This window comes from Suillus discolor, assembly GCF_016758755.1.
Source record: "Suillus discolor strain FC423 chromosome Unknown F5147scaffold_3, whole genome shotgun sequence".
Classification (NCBI taxonomy): domain Eukaryota; kingdom Fungi; phylum Basidiomycota; class Agaricomycetes; order Boletales; family Suillaceae; genus Suillus; species Suillus discolor.
In genome coordinates, this window is record NW_024541250.1 from 1,119,883 (window position 1) to 1,146,268 (window position 26,386).

Consider the following 26,386-nt stretch of genomic DNA (forward strand, 5'->3'; position numbering starts at 1 on the left):
AGAAGTATTATAGTCGCTACTTCTTACTTTTCAGCGACATGACACATGTACAGAGCCTCGGTAAGCAAACCAATTCATCAAATCATGCAAGAGTATGACAACAACTTTTCATTCCTGGTTTAAGGTCAACTACTGTAGCAAATATGCTGAACTCAGTGCAGTGTGCACATGTAGCCGCATCTGTGTCACTCTGACTCGGACTGGTGCTGTAAGGATACGGCATGTATCCCTGCCATATATTGGCTGATTCGTGCGCTTCAGCGCCTGGAAACGGTACATTGCTTTCGTGATCTATGACATGTTTGATTCCTTTTGAACATGATCCCTGGTGTATTTCTCACAGTGCTACTGCGGTTGAGATAAGCCAGGGTATGGGGTTAAATTGGACTGACTGACTTGTTTCATTCCCGCTTGGCAACGTGAGTTCAAGTTACAGTGTCTGCTGCCTTAGGTCATTCCCTATGTGTCCTGCCGTGTCTGCTGCGGTCATATGACTTATAATGCTTTAAGAGCCCAAAGAAATCACCGGTACCCCGAGTGAGTGTCTAGTCGGTACAAACACAACTTGCAGAATTTTCGGGATATTTGACGTCCAAATTTTACAGAGGTACGAATCAATTGTAGCAGTAGCCCTAAACGAATCCTTACTATCAAGGTCAGAAACCATACTTTGCAAGTCGGCCTCTTTCCTGACTCAAACTGCGTCCATTTTTATCAGTGTTATTTCTCGAACCGATGTCATGCCATCTTTTTACAGGGTAACTGTCCGTCAGATGGCAGATTCAACTTCATTCTAAGCCCCCCTTCACCTCTTTCGCCCGCATAGCTTACCTCTTCTGTCACCCTGTTTGCTAGTGTGATCGGGTTTGTCTATCTCGCACTTGGTTCATGTGATGCTAGCGTGACGACGAGCTCTTGACACCGTGCGGTTGCTGCTCTATGACTTGGTAAATGTCTGGTGTTTTTGAAAATGTTCGAAATTTTTTACAATCACTCCTCCTAGCTCCCTATCTACGGTGTAACGGTGTACTCTGCTACCCTCAATACCATCTACACAAGTCTGTACGAGACATCGGGTGTGATAACTATGGTCGAGGTGGGGCCCGTCTGGCATTAGGTCGCATCCGCACACTCTGCCCGTCACAGGAGAAGCTGATAAGCTGTTCAGTGAGGACGATGATCCAGCGCTGCGCAGGGGGGATCATGACATGCTCTGGGACGTATATCAGGTGTATAGCCAGAAGCATGTAGTCATATTCTAAACAGAGGGGATTTCACCATTTTAGACGTTCCAACCAGATGTGATTCTCCTGCTGATCATACACCAATCCAATTTTTGGAAATAAGAAGAGCCTGAACTACCTTCAAATCTGTACTCTGGTTTGGGCATGCAATCTCGTGCTTTGTTACCTTGTTTCTTCTGACCCAACCGGCAAGTTGCGAGCATTTACGTGATGCATTGGCAACTTCCGGCTGAGAAGAATGTGTCCTGGACTTTTGTTTGTTACTTTGGCATAGTTGCATGTTGAATGCTACCACATCTCGCTTGCTTCAAGCTTCTCAGACCTTGGACGGCTTGCCAAACAAAGACTGTCCTCAGCTTGGCAAGTCCAGTAGAGCCAGTAGAGCAGATGGCCAAATACATGTCGTTAGACTGTTGCAAATTGCGTCACGATCTACTATCTTTCTGCTGAGCTGAAACACCAACTTAACATTCGGGTCAAGCGGCATTTCTCGAGTGTGACCGGTATTGAAATAACTTCGTACTCCGTGTGTTCATACACTGGCCTGCATCACCAAAATTACCGAATCCAGAGATCACATGATATATTGAATTTTCTGACGCCGCCAATTACACATACCTGTGATATCCGACATTTGAAATATCGTATCGATACAATGACATCAAACATACCATCTGTCAGACACAAGTCATCCAGTAGAGTAGCTGTCAGCCAGATATCAGACATATCCAGATACATCCAATGTATTATGTAGAGTAATACAACGAAAAATGCGTGAAACTGAAGTAAAGTACCTAAAGGGCGCCCGCCGCCAGAGCACTAGTGTCGGTGTGGAAAGCGTTCATGAATTGCAAGTTGTTGGTACATCAATGGAAGCGAGGTATGAGATAGGTGCTTGATAGTAACGACCGTGATCGAACAGACTTTTACAAGGCAGCATTTCAAAGGATAACAATAAATGGGTAGCGTTCAAGACTGTCAGGTATTATTGACCAAAAAAACCCTTCACTCTCCACATGGTGTCCAAGGAAGCAAGCTGGGGAATCTGATTAGCAGCGTCATCTGGGGTTATGGTTCATTGATTTGACGACTCCGAGAACGCTTACCAGTTGAGCAAAACCTTCCTCTCCGATGACTTGTGCTACGATGAATTCTAGTTCTGCATGGGATAACTTGTGAAGGGCCGGAGTGTCATGCAGTCACTGATGCAACAAGCTGGGCTCGAATTGAATTACAAACTTCTGATAGTCGACTTTCCGATTGAACTTCATTGAAGAGATCATGTGACGCTCGAGGGCAGTGGAGGCGGGGGCATCATGTTGGGACTACTGAGAGTAGACGAGGATGGTTGGGAAGAATCAAGTAAAGAGCCTTTGGTAGAGTAGATGGAGCCGGGCAGTGCTTGGCATTGGGTGGACTTTGGGAAGATTATCCGAGGTGTTTCTGTAGGTATAACGAAGGTGCCGTCGTGAGATGGTGTAGCCACGGATGTCGTTTTCATAGAACTGCTGCTCAGAGCCACAGGAGTAAAATTAACTGGTGTCGATAGTGCGAATGCTGGTAAATTAGATTCGGATGATGGATTTCCTGAAAGAAGTGTAGTCGGCGCGAGTCTGAACGGAGCCCCACTCATTGATGGCCGAGCTTGTGAAACAGCTGTGAGTATAGTACCTTGACGGGGAATGTCGTCAATAAGGCCTGTCGTAGCTACAGGAGGGATGCGAGTAACCAGAGGCTGCGGTTGCGGATTCAATCTACAAGGACAAACAGGTTGGACGGCATCGATAAACTGAGCTGTGCTCGCTGCAGTGGTAAATGTGACCCGAAAACGCCGATATACCTGAAATGCTGCTATCAAAGTTCCATATAATTTGAAGGCGAACAGAGACAAACTTTCCCGCAGAAGAAGTCTTCGCATCCAAGTAGAGGTTAATAACGGGTTTGCCATTCTGCATCTTTGAGAGCACAAGGTAAGTTTAATGGAAAGCGGCATGGATACGAAGAGGATGCGGCAAGTCACGTGGACAGCTTCGAGCGCCTAGTCAGACTCATAGTCCGTGCGATGTTCAATCCTTACACCGCTGAGGCTGTTCATCAGAGCCTAGTTGTGCGTGATAAACACGGACAATACACGCACCTCTACAGCTTGCAAGGAACTGGTGCAAGCTTTGTCAAACAAAGCACCTAGTGGCGAGCATGTAGCGATAAACATCATAACGAAGTCTGGAGGGCAGGATCAGCACTTGAGCAACTCGCGTAATGCGAAGCCGTGCATAGTGCTTGTATTGGTGGTATGAACGGACTGGTACTAACTGAAACTTCCGTAGATGACGGTCACATGACTGTGTTTATTAACACAAACAACACGTCAATAATGCCACACTCGATCTTTGCTTGTCTTTCCTTAATCTTTCGATTTTATCTTTCTTTCCCCCACCATCATCATGGCGTGTCGTAAACGCTCTAACTCAATTGCCTCATCAGGCTCATCAGTAAGTATCCTCGTGTAGTTCGAACTCAGTATCATCCGTGGCCCTTGTACCTCCAAAGAGGGCCTCAAATACCAAGCTCAATATTATCATCAAAAAGGTGAGTGTATGCGCATATATGTATATATTATGTACTTATCTCATCCATCAGATGGATCCAGCATCGTCTACTCGCATGGACTGAAATATCCTTCTAGCATGCTTTTTCTGTCCGATCAGAGATTTTCAGAGGACGCCGACAAATGAGTTTTTTTTTGAAATTCACCTCACGTTAATCTAACACTTCGCAGAGCATTCAGACTTCTCACATGTCTATGGGCCGGAGACCCACCAGGTCAAGACTACGACAATGACCAGACGTGTTTGGTGGCTACTTGTTGGAGTGGGTGAGTGTTTTTTTTTGGTATTGTTTTAGGTGTTATTGACCTACTCATAGATCGCTCATATTCCTGTTCTAGTGTCCATTCTCGATTACCCACATTTGCATACATAAGCTCAGAACGATACACTCAATTGTACCTCACTGCTTTGTACTACCATTAATTTAATGCATCACATTGTTATATCTGAACGCAATTGCAATGTCTGATGAATCTGAGCGAAATTTAAATGCATTATGTACATAGCAATGTTTGATATATCGGTACACTAGCCTAATGCCAGACTATAGTCATATGGCAGTCGCAATGTCAGAATTGAGTTTCCTAACATTACCTTACATTGAGACCTTGCGCCAGATACATATGGCAGGTATGGTGGCTCCGACATGGTAATATATGACCATCTCTGGATTCGGTAATTTTGGTGATGTGGCCATATTAATATCCATACGAATTTCATAGAACTTCATTGAAGCCTAAATAAACTCGCGTCCCCTACCCTCAATTCCACATTCTTGCGATTATTTTCTCAAATCCTTCCTCCAACTCGGCCTTGAGGCCATCCTCATAGTCCACCGTTTACGTCTCGATAACTCCAAGCCGATCATCATGCAAATACGGTTATAAATAATAAAGAAGTATAGTAAGGTTAGTGCAGTTGTCATGAAAAACGCACTGAATCAGTCACGTATAGACAGGTGATCGATGATCCGCAGTGCGCAGCGGCGAGTTAGTCCAAGTCAGGATCCAATGATCCGATCTTCGTTTCAAGATTGGTACCCTGTCATTGATATTCTAGCTCAAATCCTCATTCAATCACACTGATACAACTTCCCCATGGGTACTGTGGATAATACGTGCGTATCTTTCAACTTCACATATGCATCACCTAGTATAACTTGCACAGTTTTGGAGCGTTCTTGATTGGAGTTGTAATCTCTGCCGTGTAAGTGCTCTTTTTGGATCAACAATGAGTGTAGATTTCAACTCGGATGTTGCAGGCTTTATGGAGGTGTGTTTTCGTGTGTGTGTATTTTACGTTGGTAGGAGCTCACAACCACACAAAGTTACTTGTGTGCAGACATGGTACTACTTTAGCCGGTATTTCTCGGATCCTTGGCACCACAAACTTATAGTAGGTTCACGAAGGATTGATATGCACCATTCTCTAACAGCATATAGGTCGGCGCTGTATTTGTATCCGACTCAACCCATCAAGCTTTGATTACACACGTCGGTGAGCACCGAATATAACACGTGTTTGTCTGTAAACTGAATATTGAATGGTAGTGTACACGTACCTTGTCACTGACTTTTGTAACGCTAGCGATCTTGAGAAAATTGTGTGGAGTTTATCTGTGGGTTGCGTACGATAAGTGCCCAATTCTCATCTGAATTTTTATTTGCGTCATAGGTTGAAATTCTGTTCAATGGCTTTACGGGGTTTATGGTTCAAAGGTTGGTGTGATACCTTTCGAATAGAACGATTCTCATTTATCGTCCTTCCAGCTTCCTCGCCAAGCGTGTCTACCATCGTATGTGTGATCTCCTCCCAGTGGACGATTGCTTACTTTCAGCCAGTGAGCAACAAGAACATGATTGCAACCGTATCAGTGGTGTTCATTGTCATCGCTGAACTTGTCATTGTTGTCAGTGAGTACGCGTTTTTGCTTCTCGTAAATTTGTCTATTAATGTGACATCCAAAGTATATGTTATAAAAGCGTAATTTGTGTCGGAAATTATCAAGTAGAAGTCCGCTGATGCACCCCTCTTCAGTGTCGAGTTTACGACCTTCACTGAAGTTCGCCAGATCAAGCCATTGTCGATGTCTGTGAATGCCGTAGCAGCTGCCGGAGATATCCTTATCACTGTCTTGCTCTGCACATTCCTCCAACGATCTCGCACTGGGTTCCGTCGGTCCGATACCATGATCAATAAGCTCATGCTGTTCACTATCAATACTGGTCTACTTACTAGTGTTTGCGCAATGATGTCCTTCATTTCTGTATGTAAAACATCACAAACGGCTCGTTACTTCGTTCCTGACCCAGATGTGGCACAGATTGTAGTGTGGCCTGATACCTTCATTTACAGCGCATTCTATTTCTGCATGGGACGTCGTAAGTACACTGCAGTCAAATTATGCTGTTCAGGAGGTTAACAAGATCGTTCTCAGTTTACTGCAATTCCCTGCTGGCAATCCTCAACGCACGCAAGGGTATTCGCCGTGATGGCGATGCTTGTAACGAGCAGGTGTCGACATTGATAGAGAGAGCCCTGGGACCTATCAATAGTCTCATCGACTCGTCGCAAATGGTGAGCTCCGCGGATTTGCACAGTACATTTCTCATGTGCAAGCAGGAGATGCCGAACGACCTTGCAATTAGGATAGATATCACGCAAGAATGCATTGAAGATAAGGTCAGTTATGTTCTGTACCAGCTCTGTGATCCAATGCTGATTTATATATACGCCGCTTTCTATCCGTGAAGGACCTCAAAAGGGCGCAGTCAGTTTAATTGCTATACTACGGATGAGAATCGCTAAATGTGCCGGCTCTTACTCGTAGAAGAGTAAGCACGCTGTGCCTTTGACATTCATTCGGTGGTATATTCTTCACTCAGACTTTGTATGTATTTCATCGAAACACACCCGGCAGTCTTCACTTGTACATATTCAATACAAGCGGTGACCTTCGGCCGTTGCTTTAAAATTATTACAAAGGCAGACTTTTGTACACTATATTTGCACCAATTTTCTTCGTCTCCTCTTAAAACTCGACGGCTTTTGACATGGGACGTATAGTTGACTAATGAGTAAAAGGATCTGTTCTGAAATCGAGAACTGTGCGAGGGAGTGAAAGCTTGGCAGCCTTTGAGAGTAGTCGCAAAAGAATCTGTTTGCGTTCACTGTCCAACAGGAGTAGTAAGGATGAAAATAAAACGTGATTCGTGGAATACAGTGGTTCTTGAGCTTTGTGGAGAGAGGAAAGCACGTTCGAGGCAAGCGCGAGCCCGTTAGTCAGTACGTGCGCTAGGAAAAGAAAAGCGAGAGCTTCGTCAATGTCTGTTTCACAGCCACGATCAGAATAAGCCCCAACGCATGATTGCCGTCGCCGAGAGGTTCTATTGGTTCCTGTGAAAATAGCATAAGCAACTTGAGTGAGACAACAGTGGGTAACAAGAGGACAGTGAATATCGTTTGCATATAGAGGTGAAGTGTGAGTAGGACTGCCATCATCGGTCACTGCAGAACCAATCATGGGATTCATGACGCGAGCTGCGAGCATCATGGCGTGAGATCGCTCCAAATGCTACCGTCAAGTCACCATCAGGTAGAAACAATGTAGCCGTTATTGTCCTATTGCCATAATACCTAGATCCATTTTGGTTAGCGACCAATTCACTGGAACGAAAGAACGAAAAAGGAGCAACATCAGTAAATTCACGAATTGCTTAATTTCCTTTTAAGCTCTTATTTTTCTCACCCAAGAGCGGACAAGAACCAGAACACCTCCTTGTCACAAGGAGCAACAAGCTGCCAAGAAGATCCCTTCCTCTTGATTTGAGCATTTTCGCACTTTTTTTCATTTGTCCTACACTTTTTGCACTTATTTTTAGAACGAGCTACATTACAATCCCCTTATGTCGCACTTATTTTTAGCTTGTTCACACTATATACACTTTTTCACACTTGTTCACACTTGTTACCAGGAAAAATAATTGCATTTCAACCGGACAAGAGGATTAAGTAGATAAAAGGTTAAACAAGGAGAAAAATAAGGACTAGCAAGTAGATTAATAACGAGCGTGACAAAGCAAACGGAGGCGGCAACGAGACATAACGAGCGCGACAAATGGAGGCGGCAACGAGACATAACGAGCGCGACAAATGGAGGCGGCAACGAGACATAACGAGCGCGACAAAGGAAATGGAGGCAGCAACGAGACAGCATGTAAAAAAGACCAGGGAACATAGCATGAATAACCTTGAAGGTACTAGCAGCATTGAAGCTCCTAGTCAGTTGCAAAATAAACTACAAGAGTGAAGGACATTACCTCTAGAAAATGAACGCTTGCTCATCCCCAGATTCTTTGTCCACATCCATCCGCACGCCACCACGCCTCTTCGTGGCGAGGCTCTGCGCAAGCTCAGAGTTTCGGATAAGGACCGAGTCTGGCAAGCGTGTGATAGACACCATGTAAGCCCTCGTGTGCGCACCCCAATTGGCTTCTGAAAATGCCAAGGGGACACTGCTCTGGTTGCCTGTGGACGGATTGACGTCGAGCGGGGTCTTGTTGCCTCAACCATTGCCAGAGGTGTCGATGTCTCCTAGGAGCATGTGTCCATTGACAAAAAGCCTGATGGCGCGTTCCATCTGAAATACAGGGTAAGTTAAGTCAGCTGTATGAGAGGGTAGAAAACACGTGCTGCTGCCGTGGCAAGACTAAGAGCGCCCTTCGAGTGCCCCTGGCACTGTATCGTTCGTTCCCGGCAGGTTGACAGCGCCGGACGTGGCACACTTGTGCTGCACAAGAACCTGTACAATAAGGTCAGATGCGTCAACACGCATAGCATCTTGGTCAGCCTGCATCTGTGCCTGCAAAGTAGCAATACGCTGATAACTTTCTTGTACAGCTTTTTCACTTGCCTCCTTTGCCTCCCTTTCACGTTGGTCGTCAGCGGCCTTCTCAGCAGTGGTACGCTTCTTTCCACGACTATTGATTAAAATGCGCCCAGGGATGCTGAGTTGCGTTCTTAGGTCGAGTCCCCATGCGCGTTGTAACTGCGTCAGGTTGAGACATTCTATCGATAAACGGTTTTGTAGGCTGACGAAAATTGAAGGCAGTGGGTTACCAAGTTGAAGGTGAGTTTCGTCACTCTACAATTTGTAGCCAAAGCTGACTCTGAATAATATTTCTTAACGTATTGAATTGAGGGTCGATTGCAACATCCGGAGCATCAATATTCGCCAGCGCTTTTCGGCACAATGTGCTCAACAAAATGACATGTCCCGGATTGAAATACCTTAAGTACGGTGAGTATCAATGTTTACCAGAACCTTTCCGGTGATATAATGACGTCTAATAGCCTAGGGAATGTTCACCAGAACCTTTCCTGTGGTGGGGTGACCGTCATCAATGTTCACCAGAACTTTTCCGGTGGTGCGATGACATAACTGTCCATTTTAACAAACCCTTTCTGGGGTAGTGCACATTTTCGTTCCAACGGCACCTTTGCAAGGGTAATTTTTTCTTCAATATTAGCGGCTGGTTTTAAACCTTCACTAGGTCCATACGTTGCATCAACACTACTCATATGATGCGCAGAAACCGGCCTACTCACCGTGCCCTTCAGTTTCCATGCCTATCTCCAGGTTGTATGCGCTGGTTTCGAAACATCTCTGGCCGCACTCAACACATGCACGCGTCCCATCCCATTGCACCTGCTCTGGATCTTCCCCAACTGCAACAGCTTCCATCTCCACCTCAGTCGCCTCCTCTTGATTTCCTGCCACCCCCCCCTGATTTCTCGCCACCCCCTCCTGATTTCTCGCCTCCCCAATCACCACCTGGTCCAATGGCTGACGATGAGGATCCAGACTCAGAATTCACTGATGCGAGCAAGCGTTACTATTGTACGTATCACTCGCTCCTCAATGGTAAGTACCTTTCAATCTGCGCTTTTCACGTGTTCTGATTCTGACACGCTCTTAGGACGACCATGCACAGCTGACGGCGTGTTTCTGCCCCCTGGCACACCACCAACTCCTGTCCCACCGAAGTCTCCTCACGACTGGAGCCCGTATCCTAACGATATTGAATTTGCAACGGCAGAGTTTGTTTTCAAACAAAGCCATATGTCTAACAAAGCTACAGACTTATTACTCGACTTAAATGCTGCGCAGCTGTTGAAACACGACGACCACCCTCCATTCGCGGATCACAAGGATTTGCACAAGGTCATCGACGCCACACAACTTGGCAATGTCACTTGGCAATGTCTCTCGATTCAATACACAGGGGAACACCCTGAACATGATGCTCCTCCGTGGATGGACAGAGAATACGAGGTCTGGTACAGAGACCATTCGCAAATGTTCGAGGAGTAGTTATTCATAGTAAAATTTTATCTACTTGTAATCTACGACACACTTTAGTCTTCCTTGCTTTTGGCGCTTGTTGCACTTGTGGGCACTTGTGAATCACACATTTACTTGTGAGTGCTTGTGAAAGAAAAATGACAAGTGCATAAGAATAATAAGCGGCAACATGTTGAAGATTTTCGTGACAAGTGGCGAAAAAGGACGCTAAGGAGTTTGTGAATTTACTGATGAATGAAAAGTGGTAACAGGATGTGAGCTTGCGTCAGTGTCGTACGGCGTGCTGGAAGGTGCAGATGGTATCCATGTGTGGCTGATAGTGTCGTGAGACACAATGGAAGAGCAACTTGGAGAGGGAGGGCACGCAAATAGATTGCAAATGAGCAGCACAGCATGACGGAGTAGACACAGTTGACACCGAGCCAGCGGCTACTCATGCTGATCTATCTTAGACTAGTCACTCACACCGATATGTAATAGCTCGCTCGTCCGACTCCGACTCCTCATCATCGAGCAAGCTCGACGGCGTATCAGTGGTGTCATTTACTGTAGTGCGTGCCATTTCTATGGTGGCCTCCACATACCCAGCAGGCTTGCTCAAAATCGACTTGATAAACGCCTTGGTTGGTTTGGACCAGAGAGTCGCCGAAAATAAAAATGGTGTCCCCATCGATTTGTTGAGGACCTTCGGTAGTTCGATGACCACTTTACTGCGTGATGCGGACGACAACTCATCCTGAACCTTCACTTGTTTGTTTTTGATCAACCCAAGGGCTTGCTCGATCTTTAAAAAAATCAGTGCGAATAAGCCATTTTAAATTGAACTCACCGCTACAGCAGAGAGGGCGAGACATCCCGCTCATCACAAGCTCATGCATGTCGAAGGAGGGAACCTCCACATACCCTTTGATGACGTTGAGGTGTGCTGTGTCAAGCAGCTGTAAGATGAAGGGAGAGCAGTAAGCTGTGAGAGGAGATGGACTATCAGGGTTCTCATATAAGAAGGCCCAGTCGCGGACAAGGGACGTTGCCAGATCGCTAGGAGCGCAGTCGGAATTACGTGTCATAAAGTTCACGATAATGATTATGGCTGTTGAGCCAAAATTACTGTGCCATTCTGAGATGTGCTGTGCAGTCTAATGATCGATATAGTATTAATAGAAAAATTAGATATAACAGGGGACTTACAAGTGAATGTACCACACCATTGTGAACGAGAACAATATTAAGATCTTTGTATACTGCGTCGAAAATAAGCTGAGCGTGATGGAGAAGAACCTCGTCTGGGATAACCCAGATGTCTTCATAACTTCCAGCCCACAGCATTATGGTAGGGAGATATTTATTCATCCAGCGCTGGTCTGCTTGTATGGCTGCAGGTAAGTCAACTGTACAATAGGCGTCACGTGCTTTCATGTGCTCCGGCGTAGTGTCCACTGGTGGTGTTTGAGCTTGGCAGGTATACCGCAAACACGTGCAGCAGAAGGCTCGATCTTGGCCTTTTTTTAGCAGGAGGCTGACTATCGGCAACAGAAGTGGTGACAGACGTCTGTACAAGTGTCAGAATGAGCAGTGATAGAGCCATGATCCTTACTGAGGTTGTCGTACGCAAAACCTTCTCCTTCTTCACCACAATAGGTTCAGGCTGAGACAATTCATCAACACACACGATCGGGTTGTTGACACCTTCAACTTCCATAGACCAATCGGACACCACAGACTCAGCCTCTGACACTTCATCTAAGACAAGAATTTCATTAGCTTTGCGCTTGAAGGATTTCAGATTTGGTGCCTGCGTGAACGGAGTCCTAGGCTCCCGCGATAACTCAAGCTCCGAGTCATCATATTGTAGAAGTCCTTGGCCCACCTGAGGCTCATCAAAGTCGGAGTTTTCATCGAATATTGAGACGACCTGCTAAGCAAGGAATTAAACGCTGGCATCAATGAATCACTACCACTTACCTTAGTTTTCCCTTTGTCTTGCTTCCCCTCTGTGCAAGTAGCCTCATACTCTAACGAATCATCAATTTCATCTCCAAAGGCACCAGTAAGGGCATCGTCAGGCACATATTTGGTTTGAGCTGCAGGAATCGGAGTCGGAGGTTGAGTGGCTGAAGTTGCTGCAGAGGAAACAGTGTTGTGTGAAAAGATAGTCGAGGGAGGCTCTCGAGTCGAAATGCTGGATGCACGGGATGATGGTTCCGACTTTCCAGGCTTGACTCCTGAAACCCAGTTGGTCACTCGACCACCTAATGCGAGTTTCTGAGTGGTCGCATTGATACTGGAAGTAAGATTAAGGAAAAACAAAGTTGATTCGGTGAGGAGCAACATTGTGTGGCAGGCTCAGCTGATGCTACTTTGACCGTGACATATTTCTGTGTGTTCATATATCAGGCCCAATATAGAACTTAATTAAAGCTTGGGCCTAGTACACGTGCTAACGCGTTGACGCGGACGTCCCGTACCCTCAATCACCTTGTACCACAAGGTCACTATTCTACATATTTTCTCGAATCCCCCCTCCAAGTCGGTCTTGAAGCTTGAGGCCATCCTAGTCCACGGTGTCCGTCTCGATCGCTGCCTCCGGGCCGATCATCATATGGTGCAACTAAGGCTTCTTTTTAGATATCTATAGTAAGGTTGGCGCAACTGTAATGAAAAACGCGTTGCATAGTCAGACTCAGGTGATTCACCTGCAGGATTGATAATCCGTGCTCAGCGGCGAGGATTACTGGCTGAGCGCTGACCGGTTACCGTTGAGAACGGGTGTGGGATTAAGGCAACAGGCATTTAAACCAATGATCCGAGGCCCGACCTTCGCTTCACGATCGATGGTACCTGTTATTTAAGCCCTTTGAAATCCTCATTCATTCACACTGATACAACTTCCCCCATGGGCACTGCGGATAATACGTGCGTATCTTTCAACTTCGCATATGCATGACCTAGTATAACTTGCGCAGTTTTGGAGCGTTCTTGATCGGGGTTGTAGTCTCTGGCGCGTAAGTGCTCCTTTTGGATCAACAACGAGCGTAGATTGAAACTTTGATGTTCCAGGCTTTACGGAGGTGTGTTTTCGTGTTTTTTTTGGCGCTAGTAGGAGCTCACAATCGCACAAAGTTACTTGTATGCAGACATGGTACTACTTTAGCCGGTATTCCTCGGATCCTTGGTACAACAAACTTTTAGTACGTTCATGAACGATTGATATGCGCCGTTATCTCTAACATTATATAGGTCGGTGCTGTATTTGTATCAGACACAACCCACCAAGCTTTGATTACACACACCGGTGAGTACCGGATGTAAGACGTGTCTGTCTGTGAACTGAATATTGAATGGTAGTGTACACGTACCTTGTCACCGACTTTGGCAACACCAGTGATATCGAGAAACTTGTGTGGAGTTTATCTGTGGGTTGCGTGTGATAAGTGCCCAATTCTCATCTGAAATTTTCATTTGTATCATAGGTTGAAGTTTTGTTCAATGGCTTCACGGGGTTTATGGTTCAAAGGTTGGTGTGATACCTTCTGAATAGAACGATTCTCATTCATCGTCCTTCCAGCTTCCTCGCCATGCGTGTCTACCGTCGTATGTATCATCTTCTGCCAGTGGACGGTTGCTTACTTTCAGCCAGTGAGCAACAAGAACATGATTATAACCGCATCCGTGATGTCACTTGTCATCACAGAACTTGTCATTGTTGTCAGTGAGTATGCGTTTTTGCTTCTCATAAAGTTGTCTACTAATGTGACATCCAAAGTATATGTTATAAAAGCGTAATTTGTGTCGGAAATTATCAAGTAGTAGACCGCTGATGCACCCTTCTTCAGTGTCGGGTTGACGACCTTCACTCAAGTTCCCCAGATCAGGTCATTATCAATGTCTATAAATGCTGTAGCAGCTGCCGGAGATATCCTTATCGCTGCCTTGCTCTGCACATTCCTCCAACGATCTCGCACTGGGTTCCGTCGGTCCGATACCATGATCAATAAGCTCATGCTGTTCACTATCAATACTGGTCTACTTACCAGTGTTTGCGCAATGATGTCCTTTATTTCTGTATGTAAAACATCACAAACGGCTCGTTACTTCGTTTCTGACCCAGATGTGGCACAGATTGTAGTGTGGCCTGATACCTACATTTACATCGCATTCTATTTCTGCGTGGGACGTCGTAAGTGCATCGTAGTCAAATCATGCTATTCACGAGGTTAATGAGATTGTTCTCAGTTTACTGCAATTCCCTGCTCGCAACCCTCAACGCACGCAAGGGTATCCGCCGCGATTCTCATGACGAGCACATGTCGATCTCGCTACATAAAGCTCGGAGACCTATCAACAATCCCATCGGCTCATCGCAAATGGTGAGCTCCACGGATTTGCACAGTATATTTCTCATGTGCAAGCAGGAGATGCCGAACGACCTTGCAATTAGGATAGATACCACGCAAGAATACACTGAAGACGAGGTCAGTTATGTTCCGTACCAGCGCTGTAATTCAATGCTGATTTGTATGTACACAGTTTGCATCTGAAAAGGACTTCAAAAGACCTCAGTCAGTTTAATTGCTATGCGGATGAGAATCACAGAATGCGCCTATCTCATCAGCTATTACTCCTAGAAGAGCAAGCATGCTGTGCCTTTGACAGTGTGCAAATTCATTTGGTTGTATATTCTTCGCATAGACTTAGTATATATTTCATTCCAATTCATTAAAACTAACTCAACACACTCGGCTGTCTTCACTTCTTCACTTATCCATTCAATGCTAGTCACTCACACCAATACATGTAGCTACACAAATAATGCTTTCACAGAATGTATTTAATTCCAACATGTTCGGCCCTTGAAAATGTAGCAGCGAGGGTACAGAGAAGGAGCAATCACATGGATCTCAATATTACCATTGGCGCTTATGCAGAATCGATTTGGCACAACACGATGAAACGCGACCTGACGCGTTTAATTAGTTGACCAATTACCAAAAACGCGCTTGTCACAGAGTGACACGTCACGCATGCCACGGTGTTGAAGCCGTTCTCAGATCACAGCAACAAATAGGCTTAAGCCGGCATCGGCCAACACGCTCGTTGACTGCAAACGCCAACATGTCCGCCATGGACGTAGACCAAATTTCTCCAGATCCATCTCCCGTCAACCCTATAAAACGCGCTCCAGTCACGTACGGAAGGCGTAGGGACCCCCAGCCTGAAATACGCGACTCTTCTGTGACACTCACCGACCGCAGCTCTCCTCATGTAGAATCGAAGCCCTTGGGCGGTAAGGAAAGCGAGTCCACCCATGAATTGGCGCTCGATGTGCTGCAAGGCTCACAATCCTCTTCAACGACTTGTACAAACGATAACGACACGGTCGATGCCACTTCTAAACATCAATTTGGCTGGAGAGCTCAATTGAAAGCGCTAGATGAAGCCTTCGATAATGATCAGGAGCCACTTGCACAGCCTCGAGTTGCTGAACGGTCGTCACTGTCGCCACCCTTTCAACCTCAATCCTTTGCAGACAAACAAATCATTCATGCGGATGCCACGCCTCTTTCTCCAGTACCACAAAATTCCGATGGGTTTTCTGATGGTACACTGTTACCCCCTACAAGCGACCCATCTGCCTCCCCAATTGATGAGTCTCTTGAAGATTCACCGATTATTTCTCGCAAGGTCAGACGTTCGAGGAATTGTGTCGACTCTGATTCTGAGCGCGAAGAGTCCAAAAATTCCTCCTCGGTATCGCCTGTTCACCATCCAATTAACACTCCTTTGCTGCGATCTCCTCCCACGCCTTCGACATCAGAATTAGAAATGCCTTTAACGAGGCCCAAGGCTAATAAAGGCAAGGGGAAGGCACCTGCTCGGGATGTCCCTCCGCTTCGTTTTGAGAATGAATCAGTTTCTACGAGTACCACATTAAAGAAGGGTAGCAAATCCAGGCGGAAGGACGAATCGGCACGCCTCAAAATCAAGGTAGTCTGACCTCTCTCGCACCTATTCCATTTCTCACTCATACGACACATAGGCTCCGACTAAAAAGGACCTGCGCGAAACTGTTTTGGAGAGTTCGCGGATTACTGCGAGCAAGAATGTCCAGGTGGTCCGTACTGAGCAATCAAAGTACACCAAACATCGACTTTTTGAGCTGGTCAAGTGGGTGACACCAGGTTTTTATCCAAGAGAATGCTGCTGACTTTGGCCAAGGGATGAAGCCTTGCGTAAGGAGCAAAAGCAACCTGAGCTCCCCTCAGATCCAATATCTATTTTTTCCTCGCCTTCCGTACTACCCGCTGCTGAACCACGGCAAAAATTCGCGCGAGGCGAATCTTCATTCGGCGTACCTTCACGTTTACTTGGATCTTCTACTATTGTTCATCCCCGTGCACAAACTCCTCCCAGAAATCTGCCACGGCGTGCAACTTCCCAGCCACCGTCAATGGCGTCTGATAGCACTGACGAAGAGATGCCGAATCTTACCGACCTACTGAGGCAAGAGCAAGCCAAACGCAAGGAAGCTGATGACAAACGTGCTCTCGCGGAGTTGAAGCAACGAGCCCTTCAAGACGCAGCTAGGCGGTCATCTAAGGCCGGAGATAGCGATGATGATTTAGAGATTGTTGATAACAGCATGCATGTGACAGCCCAAGAAGAGGCGGCGAAACGCAAAGCCGACAAGTTGCAACATATCACTCCCTCGAAGGGGAAGGCGAGGCAGCTTGCGTTGAGCCGGAAATCCATGCCAGGATCGTCAGGCTCTCGCGCAAAATCTTTTGCACAAGCCAACATGTCCGAGTACCTCAGGGACTCCGCGATGTCGTCATTCGATCGGAAGGGAAGGGGCAGGGACAAAAAGGTCCCACTCACCACACAGCAATTAAACAAAGCGCTCATACAGAAAGCTGAGGCCAGCAAGCTTGCGACAATCCAGCAGCGAGAAGAGGACTGGAAACAAAGAGGAGGCAGGATATTAGAAGAGCCTGTAGAAGCTGGGGAGAACGCATCATTCAGAGACAGGCTTGATGTATATGTGCAGAAGGGGCTTCAAGTGGCAGAGCGCGATGACTCTACTGTTGGCGACATGGAAGTAGACGACACGGACGAGGACGATACGGATTATGCTCCCGAAGAGCGGGGTTCTGCTAGTCCAGAGCCCATGGATACTGATGGCGAGGGCGACAACGATCGGGAGAACCAACCAGGTCTTGTCGATGATGATGCAAACCAACAGACAGACGTTGAAGATGAGGAGCGCCAAGTACACAGGCGCGGTATTCGTCGTCCTCTAATGGTGGCTTCCGACGATGAGGATGATGCTCCTAGAATTCTTGTGCCAGATTCTTCGATGCAAGACTTGACCTCGGACACCATAGTGACACGTAACTCGGAATCAGACCAAACAGAGGACGAGAATGACAAAGAGAACAGTCAAATGTTGATGTACGATAGAAGCGAGGATAAAGAAAACAAGGCTGTCGTTCGACACTCGCCTTCATTCGCGAGACCTACCTTAGGTAGTATACCGGGGTCCCTTGTTGACGTCGATGATGCTGTTCACCTGAGATCATCGTCCTCGACATCGTTGGGAGGTTTCGGTGGTCCCTCTGATTCACCCGAACAAGATTTACAGCGTTCGCCGTTGAAGGAGATTGCTCAAGATGACTCGTTATCGGATTCCCCAAGCTCAAAGTCCCCGTTTACCACCAGACTCCTCCAATCTACGTCAAAACATCCGACATCCCTACCAGGAGAATCGTTTTCCGACATTGAGGACGAGGAGAACATGGTTAAGGGTTTCGAACCCCGCACACTACTACCTTCCTTTTCTGAAACCCTCGGCAAGAGCAGTCCTGCATCCTTTGTACCTCGGGATCCTCTCGCAAACACAGGAGGTTTTTCGCAATTTTTCTCAGATGAAAAGGTTTGCAATCTTCTTCGTTGTAAGTCAGTCTGGAAAATGATGTGTGGTGGTTATTACAGGATGAGGGGCCCAGCTTCAAGGAGGGGAACTGCAATGAGCTCGCTTTGTCACTTGATGTTGGACTGGAGCCTGCACTAGAAGTCAGCAGTACCCTGCGCAGGAAGGCTGACAATATTTTTGAAAAAGAACAGGAGTATGTTATAGAAATCGCAAACGGCGATCAGAAGCAGGATAATAACCCTGAATGGTACATCCGAGAGAACGGGTGAGTCTATCAGAGTGGCATCTAATTCATTCCTAGAAAATTTGTTTGCCCTTAGGTTCTTGACTCAGACATCGGGGCCTAATGCCGAACAATATCGTGTCAAGTCCTTGCAGATGTCACCACTTCTGGCATCTCAAACATTGATGGGTGAATTAATTCCGTCGTCGAGTGAGCGTGCTCCACTCCAAACATTGTCCTTCAAGGCAAGGCAAGAATCACCGGATGTACAACCTCTTTACCGACTGAGGCGGCGCAGTAGCTCGCCATTGGAGAGGAAAACCGCCATGCAAGACGACGGCTCCCTTCTACCTCCTCTACTAATTTCTCAGCTGCCCAAAAGAAATGCGTTTGATGTCTTGGGAGGGCATCCAAATTCCAATGCGCCCAAACGAAAGCTGGAGAAGTCTGAATTCATTGCTGCGGAGGCCGAGGAATCAGACGAAGACGAACTGATTGGCTTCGGGCCTATCCATAAAGACGAGGAGGCAGAGGATGATGATGATGATGACGAGAAAATTGTGGAGGGTCTTGTCGATGATGCGGTCATGAATGCCGAGACAGAAGCGGCCGATTTGGTCCAGGAGAAGTTCAGGTGCGCATTCAAGGTAGACTATTGAGACAGCCAACTGAAACATACATAGAGAGCACGAGGACGAAGATGACAAGAAATTGGAGAAGCTTCACCAGGATGCTATTGATGGTAAATTTAGAATGAAGCGTCGCGACCGTGGTATCGGGTTCGAAGAGGATAGCGACGATGACGAGGAGGACGAGAATAACAGGCGAATACGACGGGGTATGAACAAGAAGCGCAAGATTGATGGTGATACTCTCGAAGATCTAGGCAAGTGGTACAATCGTTAAAACTCCAATTTTGAAGCCGACGTCTCCCTCCATAGGTCGAAACCAAGAAACAAAAGCATTCTATGATGCATATCAGCATGAGTTGATTGATGACGACCTTGAGTTCGTCCATTTGCAAGCAGATACGCGAATGGTCAGCGAAGATGAAGATGAGGAGACGGGGAAAGTGGTAACGACCGAAGATCTGAATGCTGAGCTAAGGGAAGCCGCAAGGAATAGAGAGGTAGGCCGCACAGCGCATTTTCTACCTTTGTTATCACTGATCTTGGGTAGACTTCTGAATCTATGGATCTGGAGGACACATCATGGATCGACGGGGCCGACGAGAAGATCGATCACCATGTTCCTGTCAAAGTGATGGTAGAGCGCTCCAACAATGCACCTGCAAAGCGACCTGCATTGTCCCACACAGACTTTGGTCTAGAGGTCTGTTCTGCGCTCGATGAAATTGAAATTAATTGTAATCTGATAATCTCCTTTCATAGCGCCCAAACCGGACATTGGAGAGTGACCAAGAGAAAACAAAGTTGCGTTCATGGGCAAGAGGTCAAGGCGGCGGCAACCAGGGGACTGGTCGGTCTGTTGTCGGTGCAGCCATTACAGGACACGCCAAGGCCAAAGTTAAGACGGGCGGCGGTTCCTTGAGAACAACCCAAGTGGCCACCGGAAGTAATTCTGTCTCAAGCGCACCTGTTCCTCGCCGACTGGAGAAGGGGCGAAGTATGCTCTCCAGTGTATCCGATAGGAGTAATCGATTTGCGTAGTATCTGGCGTTAGCATCTTGATTCATGTTCAATCCTATGCCATCACCATTGTTGTTCCGCCAAAGGTCTATTCTGTACATTTATTTTCCACCTGTAATAACATCACTGCAAAGTAAAGATGCAACAAAGAACACGTATGTTGACAAAGCAAAAGTGTGGATGGAAGGCGAAGAGAGGCATGTACACCCAGAAAAAGATGAACAAGGTAGATATCTAAGATGGGTATCGCGGAGATATAAATAACGGGCGATAAGGCTCTACGAGACTCGGCCCAGACATTAGAAGTGTGAAATGATTGAAGATGCTTGTAATTTAGTGATATTGATGTCCAAAATTTCTTCCAAAACGAACCCAGGATGCGCGCGGGCGAGTGGGTTGGATGAGTGCGATATTTCGTGATTGGCGTGAGAGCGTCGGGGATCTACGTTTGCGTGTACCCGTCTGAATCTTTTTTGAAAGGATGAGTTGGCGAAAAGCAAAGGTAAACTGAATATATTCACTTTATGCCTCAACATGATAAGTTTGGCCATGCACGCTGGAGGTCCTGATTCCTTGAATGGATTACCTGGAAACATTTGAAAAGGCAGCTGATAACAACTCAAGAACAGAACTTACGGGACGCGACGAGAGCTAAACCTGACTCGTGGGCATCAAGGAGGTCGTCACCAGCCATGATAGACCTTCTGACTACAGGTGAAAATAGACATAGCAGGATAATAGCGGAGAGAAAGGTGACGAGAAACATGGAAAACATGGCCCTAATATTTAATGGGAGGCTGGAAAGCTGCGCTGAGCACCAGCAGGGGCTGCACGAGCGTCACACGTCGTGAAAGACGGCGGGAGGGAAATAATAGAAGACGGTTGGGGGATAACAACCAGAGACTTGTTAAAGGCTTCGATCGACTAAAGTTGCTCAGAGAACATAATGCTTAGTCATCAAAGGGACGTACAAATCGCTATTATGATGCCGGCATATTTGGTCACCATGATAAATTTGTGATCAATAAGAAGTGCTTCAAGTTCTCAGTGTGCGACATGGCCGAGCTGTTGTCAACGGCCACAATCACAGCGACGGGCCTTCTTTGTAAAGCATTTCTCAACTCAGGGCTTTGCTCCATCACCGTTAGCAACCTCCATATTCTTCTGGATGCTCTACGGAACGACGAGAGGCGGCGACATGGACAGGGCGTAGTAACAGGTGTGTCTCGTAATTCGTCTTGGTCAACGCCCACTCATCCACGTTTAGTTGCGAATCATATTTCCACGTCCGTCTTTCGAACTTCTCACGCAAACGTCCATACTGAGAGTTAAGCCTGGACTGCCACAGACTAGACGATCCACTTGCGTGGGGAACGCTCCCAATAGAACTCTACTTGAAGTCCAATACAACACGGTGGTCGCTTGGCGCATCGGAGATAATGTTCACCAACCCGTATGTTGTACGGAGATAGTCGGAATGTAGGCGACTGAATGTAAGCTTCGGCCAGGAAGTCTGTTCTCCGCTTTCTTTCGTAAGGGCCAGGTCTTGGAGACGTTTCGCGGAAAAGGAATCTTCCAACCTTCCGTAGATATTGCCATCAAACGACTTAATGAAGGGCATTGGGTGGGTGCCAGGCAACCTGACTTCTTCTGTGCCCGCATTAACAAATCTCAGGTGCATCTTTTTGGAGAGGGAAAAATCAACCAACCACCCGACTATCCGCGGACAAACGGTGTCGCTCGCTTGCCGCGGTTCAAATGGGGAGTGTAAGTCACTCTTTTCACTCCTTTGAATATTCAGTCATCACACTTGAAACGCTCAGCGGCCGAATCCTGATGGAAACTGCAGTTCCCCCTCTCATCATACCGATGTGGCTCACTGGTGTGGCATCTGGAACCACTAGTGCGCCGTCTTCTCTAACGTGATGTTAGGTTTCGACAAATTGATGCCCGAACACCGCTCGTTCCCTTACAAGTACTTTCCAAGATTAGGTGTCAGACTTGGCGTGGCGTTTGGCGATCCAATACCGGTTGAAGAAATAACAGCTGCGTTGAGTGCGCGCTCGTACGTGCCACTTGTCACGGAAGATGGTACGAATTCGAAACTTAGCAATGAGCTTTACCCGGGCGGCTGCGTTGGTCGGACAGCACACAAACGACATATGGACGTGGCCCGGAGCGATGTAACTGCGACCATCCAACGAGCGGTGGAAGCTTTGGGTAGACGAGTTTCTGGGGACCTTCTCAACGACTTTCGTTCATAGTTCAAGGGAGGCTATTAATTTACGCAACAACCATGTGTATCGTAAAGACTGTCGACCCACGGATATACACTCTGATTTTACAATGGCATGTAAGGCGTGATTTGCATAAGACAATGTATGAGCGAAGAATGTAGGTATGGGTTTGAAACGTGGATTTTAAGAATCTGTGGCAGGTTGTCCTGGACAAAGTAGCAAACTGCTTACATCAGATTCTCCCGTGTAGTACCAAGTACAAAGCACCTAAACACAGTTGACTAGATTGAACTTCTGCTACTTGGAGTGGAGAAAGACTCACCATCATAGCATAAAATGACAACAAAATAAATCCCTCTGCCCAGTTTGTTTTACTGTCGGCAGTTACGAAATTGACAAGGAAGCAGGCACCTAGGAGTAGTGCGACTTCAAAGAAATCTGACGGGCTCTTCAGCTTTGGTGGGAATAGCATCATACTCGTCAGTAACGCACCAAATAGCAAGTTAAAAGGCTTTCCGGTGCACCACCCAAGCAGAGTTAGGAGCGGCATCCAGAGCAAGACGAACTGAATGCTCAAGTCAATAGCTTCAGCTTTGGCCAGAGGATTGGGTGGATCAGGATCCTCAGTCTTAAACCATAGTCGGCGAACAGCCTTCTGCAAATAGTAGCCTGCTGCAACAGCTCCATCCGCTGAGAAGGAAACGAAGGGTATAAGGACCAAGCCGAACCACTCCGACGTGATGTTGGAAACATGCCTCACAGGCTCGATGCTATCCACCAACTACTGAAGGTCAATGAATGTAGACCTAGTCGTTCGACGACACTTACCCACTCCGAGGTCACAGCCACAACCGCAATGTTAACAATCAGAGCGCAGATGCAGACCCATTGGTTAACCTCAGGCTCCTCTTTCTCTAGTTTTGCTTCATAAGCCTTGAGCTGGGCGGGTGTCAAAGCATGGGTCAACGAGTTGTTTCCAGCACCAGGAGGGTTGTGATAGAAAATCCGCGAACAGATGTATCTGACAGCAGGCTTTGTCACAAGTCTGATGCAAGAGAAAGAAAGGAGCCTACATAAGAAGGAGTAACACTGCAAGTCCTCTGCTCATGTTCAAGAAGTCGGTTTGGGTGCTACTACCAAGGTCTGGGAGCTCGCCGTTGGCCGATATCCCAGTGGAAGTACTACCACTTATAGCCGCATAGAATGAAGCCGGCAACAACAGGGCCAACACCCTGTGCATGTAAGAAGTTGTCCTCATAACTCCAGATGATAAGAAAACGTACCCAACAGTAAGCAAGGTATGGTTGAGTTGTGTGTGGGCAGGATGCAGGTCCTGTTCCCATATTCGAGCACCGCCTGTCAAAAAAGCGGCTCCAGGAACAAGAAGGAGGTGCAATAGGATCACACCTGCAAGATAATGTAATTTGTCAATAGTGTGAAATAAAACTGATGTGTTCGAAGCTTACCAGTGATGGTCGACTGAAGTAGCTTGAGCCTTGTAAAGTATGTTTGCATCACGCCGATGATTGCATGTTAGCTAACGGATTACTTACTCGCACTTGAGCAGGAGTATGATAGCGAGGGTCACCTCGACCGTGCTGCAATTATTTAGGCTATGAACATGGGATGAATGAAAGAGAGGTTCGTCTTACTTGTTCAAAGTGATCGTGATCAAGTCGCCAAGATCCTTGCCGCAATACAAAGCCATCTGTTCACCGCAGTAGTCGAACAAGCACTCGTGTGGTATAATTGTCAAGAAACAAACTACACAAGAAAATGAGCGCTGCTGATGAAACAATCGGCAGACGACATACGTGAAAAGACAGCAGTATGATAATCGACCATATTTTCGTCAAAATGCGCCCACCATGCTACAGGCGTCAAGAGGAGTAGTATATTGAGCCCTGTGAAAACAATGAGATACTCGACCACATCGCACGGGCGGCGGAGACGCACATGAACATCCATATATTTTCTTAATGCTCTGTATCACGCCGACAGGCTTCTTGCCTCGGCGAAGGAAACGGTCGCAGGTGGTTTTGAATCTCGGTTTCAGAGGTTCGCCAGTCTCGGGATCCCGAAGATTCACTGAATCGAGTTCTTTGGCCGAGAGCGGATTGGGCGAGTGTTGCACACTACATTCCTGAGAGATGATTTGACTGCCTGAGATGCTGGTGTTTTGTCGAGTATGGGTAGCCCTACGTTCTGCCATGGACTAAGGGATAGGGAATTTGGCTAGGGTGTGATCCTGGTAACTTATTATTATACAGGGCACGCGTTGTGACATACTAGTAGACGTGAAGCTCGGAGTCGAGAGACACCGGGGAACATGGGCTTGGCGCGATCGATCATTGGGTAACGGTTACATGATATGCGGTGTCCACTCGGCTCACATCACTCAAATTGAAAGTGGACCGCTGGGACAGTCACGATTAACAGCCCTATAGTCACCTGCAAAGAGCTGTAAACCCTGTCGCAATATCAGTGAACTTGTTCGCCATCCTAGATTATGTCCGAATCATACCGTAACTTCTGTCCGGGGCCTGCAGGGATGCGTGGGTAGCGGGAAGCTAAGTAGTTGCGTTATCCAGGTTCCAGGCTGTGCCACGCCACTGTTCGGGTCTATTACGGAATCGGAAATAGTTCTGGGCCTACTTACTAGTAAGCTACTATGGAGAGACTTGAGCTCAGGACTAGTACTGACACACCGTAACGTTCTGAGTCAAAAGGAACTCCAGCGATACGTATATTTATCAGTTACTCAGTACTCAAATTTCCAGTCCATCACGGTGCTATGCTGTCTCGAATCAATGATATTTTTGAACTCCGGTCAGAAATGATGGGCATGATGCGGCATATCCACATAGCCATGATATCTTTTCCAGGCTGTAAGTGATACTTACTTCTGTATATGCAGAGGCAACCGCAACGCATCGCGATTGGTTGTGCTGTCAATATACAGGATCCGTTGGAGGTATGAAATCGCTACCACTTTTCGCTGCTATGCTACTGTGACCTTCCTGCTCGCATCTGCTAATGCCCTCATTGTCACCTACCGCAACTAGTCCATACTCGTCACATCGCTGTACATCACGGACACAAAATCTGCAGCTACAAGGTCAACCCCACTGATGTCTACTGGGAAATCAAAATTCCGCCTGTGAAAGTTTCAACCCAAGTTTGAGCTGGTCTCTCGGAGCTACGCCTCTCCGACATGTGACAGGACCAGCTTGTTAGGATGTCACTCAATCAGATGAGGTTGCTAACTTTATAGCGGCTGTGGCGATGTGTCACGCGCAATCTACGGTTGCTTCCATATACACAGGGGTACAGGCTAGCCAAGAGATCAGAAGACAGTTGTTCTTTCTGGTCCAAGGAGGCGTACACATGCATACTCCAGAAGTGTGTGAACTACTGAGGTTGACTGAAATACCAACCTTCCACCTTCTCGAAGTCACCGGCGGCCACGCGGAAAGTTATTCGCAAGATGTAGGAAGGAATGCGTAGTCAACGGTGTCCATGACTTGACATCGGAACACGCCGTACCACGTGTTTAGGCTTCAGGGGGCCTGGATTGCCGTGCACCACGCATCCTAATGAAAAACACGCTCGATTGCTGCTGCGCTGCTCATCTTGTGCACCTGGAAGAACCGAATTCCAGTTTGGTCCTACTTGCTACAAACATGAAGTGAAATCTTCGTCCATCTTATTCTCCAAACTGCTTTCAGAGCTGCAACACACGAGAAGTCAACTATCGTCCAAGGCTATGTGTAAGACACGGAGGAAAACAGAGGCGTCCGATTGGTCGAATGTTGCCCATCCACATATATTCTAGGCTTGACCACGCGTACCATGGGAACTTGAGGGGGCGTCAAGCACGTTGGAGAAGCCATACAACATCATGACTGGTCTACCTTCCTGTTGAGCTTGTTTCACAGAGAATGCAAAGGATAGGGGAAGTTTTCGAGCATCTTCGAAGTAAGTGAATTCCATAGTTTCATCGATCGTGTCTTGATGGAACGCATAGATTTTATCAGTCGAGCTTCCGTGTCAATGCACAGTCGAATTATCAGAGCACTGCCATCAAGATACGGCTCCGTTCCCGCTGTTCCAAAAGTCACGCTGATAAG

General features: G+C 46.9%; 10 protein-coding genes across 10 annotated transcripts; 6 read left to right on the top strand and 4 right to left on the bottom strand.

Annotated features, from left to right (window-relative positions):
* Positions 1 to 2,014: 2,014 nt before the first annotated feature.
* F5147DRAFT_757440 (uncharacterized protein) lies at positions 2,015 to 4,304 on the top strand (the record flags this gene model as incomplete). Its single annotated transcript, XM_041440377.1, has 11 exons — positions 2,015 to 2,124; positions 2,167 to 2,226; positions 2,521 to 2,606; positions 2,748 to 2,902; positions 3,130 to 3,172; positions 3,390 to 3,535; positions 3,729 to 3,736; positions 3,766 to 3,833; positions 3,885 to 3,975; positions 4,024 to 4,119; positions 4,192 to 4,304. The coding sequence occupies 11 exons, from the start codon at positions 2,015 to 2,017 to the stop codon at positions 4,274 to 4,276; spliced, it is 948 nt and encodes a 315-aa protein (XP_041299188.1). The 3' UTR covers positions 4,277 to 4,304.
* A 283-nt stretch (positions 4,305 to 4,587) lies between these two features.
* On the top strand, positions 4,588 to 6,939 carry F5147DRAFT_603244 (uncharacterized protein). Its single transcript, XM_041432273.1, has 15 exons — positions 4,588 to 4,761; positions 4,812 to 4,970; positions 5,021 to 5,059; positions 5,115 to 5,125; positions 5,181 to 5,248; positions 5,296 to 5,350; positions 5,404 to 5,471; positions 5,528 to 5,571; positions 5,623 to 5,648; positions 5,695 to 5,766; positions 5,821 to 5,836; positions 5,891 to 6,119; positions 6,177 to 6,234; positions 6,291 to 6,535; positions 6,607 to 6,939. The coding sequence occupies exons 2-15, from the start codon at positions 4,951 to 4,953 to the stop codon at positions 6,631 to 6,633; spliced, it is 978 nt and encodes a 325-aa protein (XP_041299189.1). The 5' UTR covers positions 4,588 to 4,761; positions 4,812 to 4,950; the 3' UTR covers positions 6,634 to 6,939.
* Positions 6,940 to 8,174: 1,235 nt separating this feature from the next.
* F5147DRAFT_767819 (uncharacterized protein) lies at positions 8,175 to 9,433 on the bottom strand (the record flags this gene model as incomplete). The annotated part of the gene is made up of 4 exons (XM_041440911.1): positions 8,175 to 8,380; positions 8,423 to 8,492; positions 8,592 to 8,943; positions 9,264 to 9,433. 4 exons carry the CDS (start codon positions 9,431 to 9,433, stop codon positions 8,175 to 8,177), a joined length of 798 nt encoding a protein of 265 aa, XP_041299190.1.
* A 427-nt stretch (positions 9,434 to 9,860) lies between these two features.
* On the top strand, positions 9,861 to 10,196 carry F5147DRAFT_542278 (uncharacterized protein; the record flags this gene model as incomplete). Its single annotated transcript, XM_041430265.1, has 1 exon — positions 9,861 to 10,196. A coding segment is annotated over one exon (336 nt), but the record flags the coding sequence as incomplete, so codon positions are not given.
* A 478-nt stretch (positions 10,197 to 10,674) lies between these two features.
* Positions 10,675 to 12,586, bottom strand: F5147DRAFT_801844 (uncharacterized protein; the record flags this gene model as incomplete). The annotated part of the gene is made up of 6 exons (XM_041443285.1): positions 12,180 to 12,586; positions 11,812 to 12,129; positions 11,739 to 11,766; positions 11,406 to 11,653; positions 11,047 to 11,353; positions 10,675 to 10,991 (listed from the first exon to the last, which is right to left on the bottom strand). The coding sequence occupies exons 1-6, from the start codon at positions 12,546 to 12,548 to the stop codon at positions 10,675 to 10,677; spliced, it is 1,587 nt and encodes a 528-aa protein (XP_041299192.1). The 5' UTR covers positions 12,549 to 12,586.
* Positions 12,587 to 12,820: 234 nt separating this feature from the next.
* On the top strand, positions 12,821 to 15,074 carry F5147DRAFT_668132 (uncharacterized protein). Its single transcript, XM_041435326.1, has 15 exons — positions 12,821 to 13,130; positions 13,181 to 13,219; positions 13,275 to 13,285; positions 13,338 to 13,405; positions 13,455 to 13,509; positions 13,563 to 13,630; positions 13,688 to 13,731; positions 13,783 to 13,808; positions 13,855 to 13,926; positions 13,981 to 13,996; positions 14,051 to 14,279; positions 14,337 to 14,394; positions 14,451 to 14,584; positions 14,630 to 14,689; positions 14,745 to 15,074. Exons 1-15 carry the CDS (start codon positions 13,111 to 13,113, stop codon positions 14,784 to 14,786), a joined length of 942 nt encoding a protein of 313 aa, XP_041299193.1. The 5' UTR covers positions 12,821 to 13,110; the 3' UTR covers positions 14,787 to 15,074.
* Positions 15,075 to 15,124: 50 nt separating this feature from the next.
* F5147DRAFT_668141 (MRC1-like domain-containing protein) lies at positions 15,125 to 20,060 on the top strand. Its single transcript, XM_041435327.1, has 9 exons — positions 15,125 to 16,202; positions 16,255 to 16,382; positions 16,434 to 18,147; positions 18,207 to 18,412; positions 18,468 to 19,004; positions 19,054 to 19,256; positions 19,312 to 19,499; positions 19,550 to 19,702; positions 19,762 to 20,060. The coding sequence occupies exons 1-9, from the start codon at positions 15,330 to 15,332 to the stop codon at positions 20,038 to 20,040; spliced, it is 4,281 nt and encodes a 1,426-aa protein (XP_041299194.1). The 5' UTR covers positions 15,125 to 15,329; the 3' UTR covers positions 20,041 to 20,060.
* On the bottom strand, positions 20,061 to 20,953 carry F5147DRAFT_668144 (uncharacterized protein). The gene is made up of 3 exons (XM_041435328.1): positions 20,656 to 20,953; positions 20,541 to 20,605; positions 20,061 to 20,487 (listed from the first exon to the last, which is right to left on the bottom strand). The coding sequence occupies exons 1-3, from the start codon at positions 20,792 to 20,794 to the stop codon at positions 20,353 to 20,355; spliced, it is 339 nt and encodes a 112-aa protein (XP_041299195.1). The 5' UTR covers positions 20,795 to 20,953; the 3' UTR covers positions 20,061 to 20,352.
* An 88-nt stretch (positions 20,954 to 21,041) lies between these two features.
* Positions 21,042 to 22,366, top strand: F5147DRAFT_668147 (acyltransferase-domain-containing protein). Its single transcript, XM_041435329.1, has 7 exons — positions 21,042 to 21,238; positions 21,287 to 21,305; positions 21,368 to 21,472; positions 21,532 to 21,643; positions 21,695 to 21,786; positions 21,843 to 21,901; positions 21,952 to 22,366. Exons 1-7 carry the CDS (start codon positions 21,076 to 21,078, stop codon positions 22,281 to 22,283), a joined length of 882 nt encoding a protein of 293 aa, XP_041299196.1. The 5' UTR covers positions 21,042 to 21,075; the 3' UTR covers positions 22,284 to 22,366.
* F5147DRAFT_668155 (uncharacterized protein) lies at positions 22,367 to 24,814 on the bottom strand. The gene is made up of 12 exons (XM_041435330.1): positions 24,781 to 24,814; positions 24,213 to 24,726; positions 24,071 to 24,160; positions 23,909 to 24,020; positions 23,810 to 23,854; positions 23,723 to 23,751; positions 23,540 to 23,663; positions 23,330 to 23,488; positions 23,085 to 23,277; positions 22,749 to 23,037; positions 22,579 to 22,694; positions 22,367 to 22,523 (listed from the first exon to the last, which is right to left on the bottom strand). Exons 2-12 carry the CDS (start codon positions 24,466 to 24,468, stop codon positions 22,440 to 22,442), a joined length of 1,497 nt encoding a protein of 498 aa, XP_041299197.1. The 5' UTR covers positions 24,469 to 24,726; positions 24,781 to 24,814; the 3' UTR covers positions 22,367 to 22,439.
* Between the last annotated feature and the right edge of the window lie 1,572 nt (positions 24,815 to 26,386).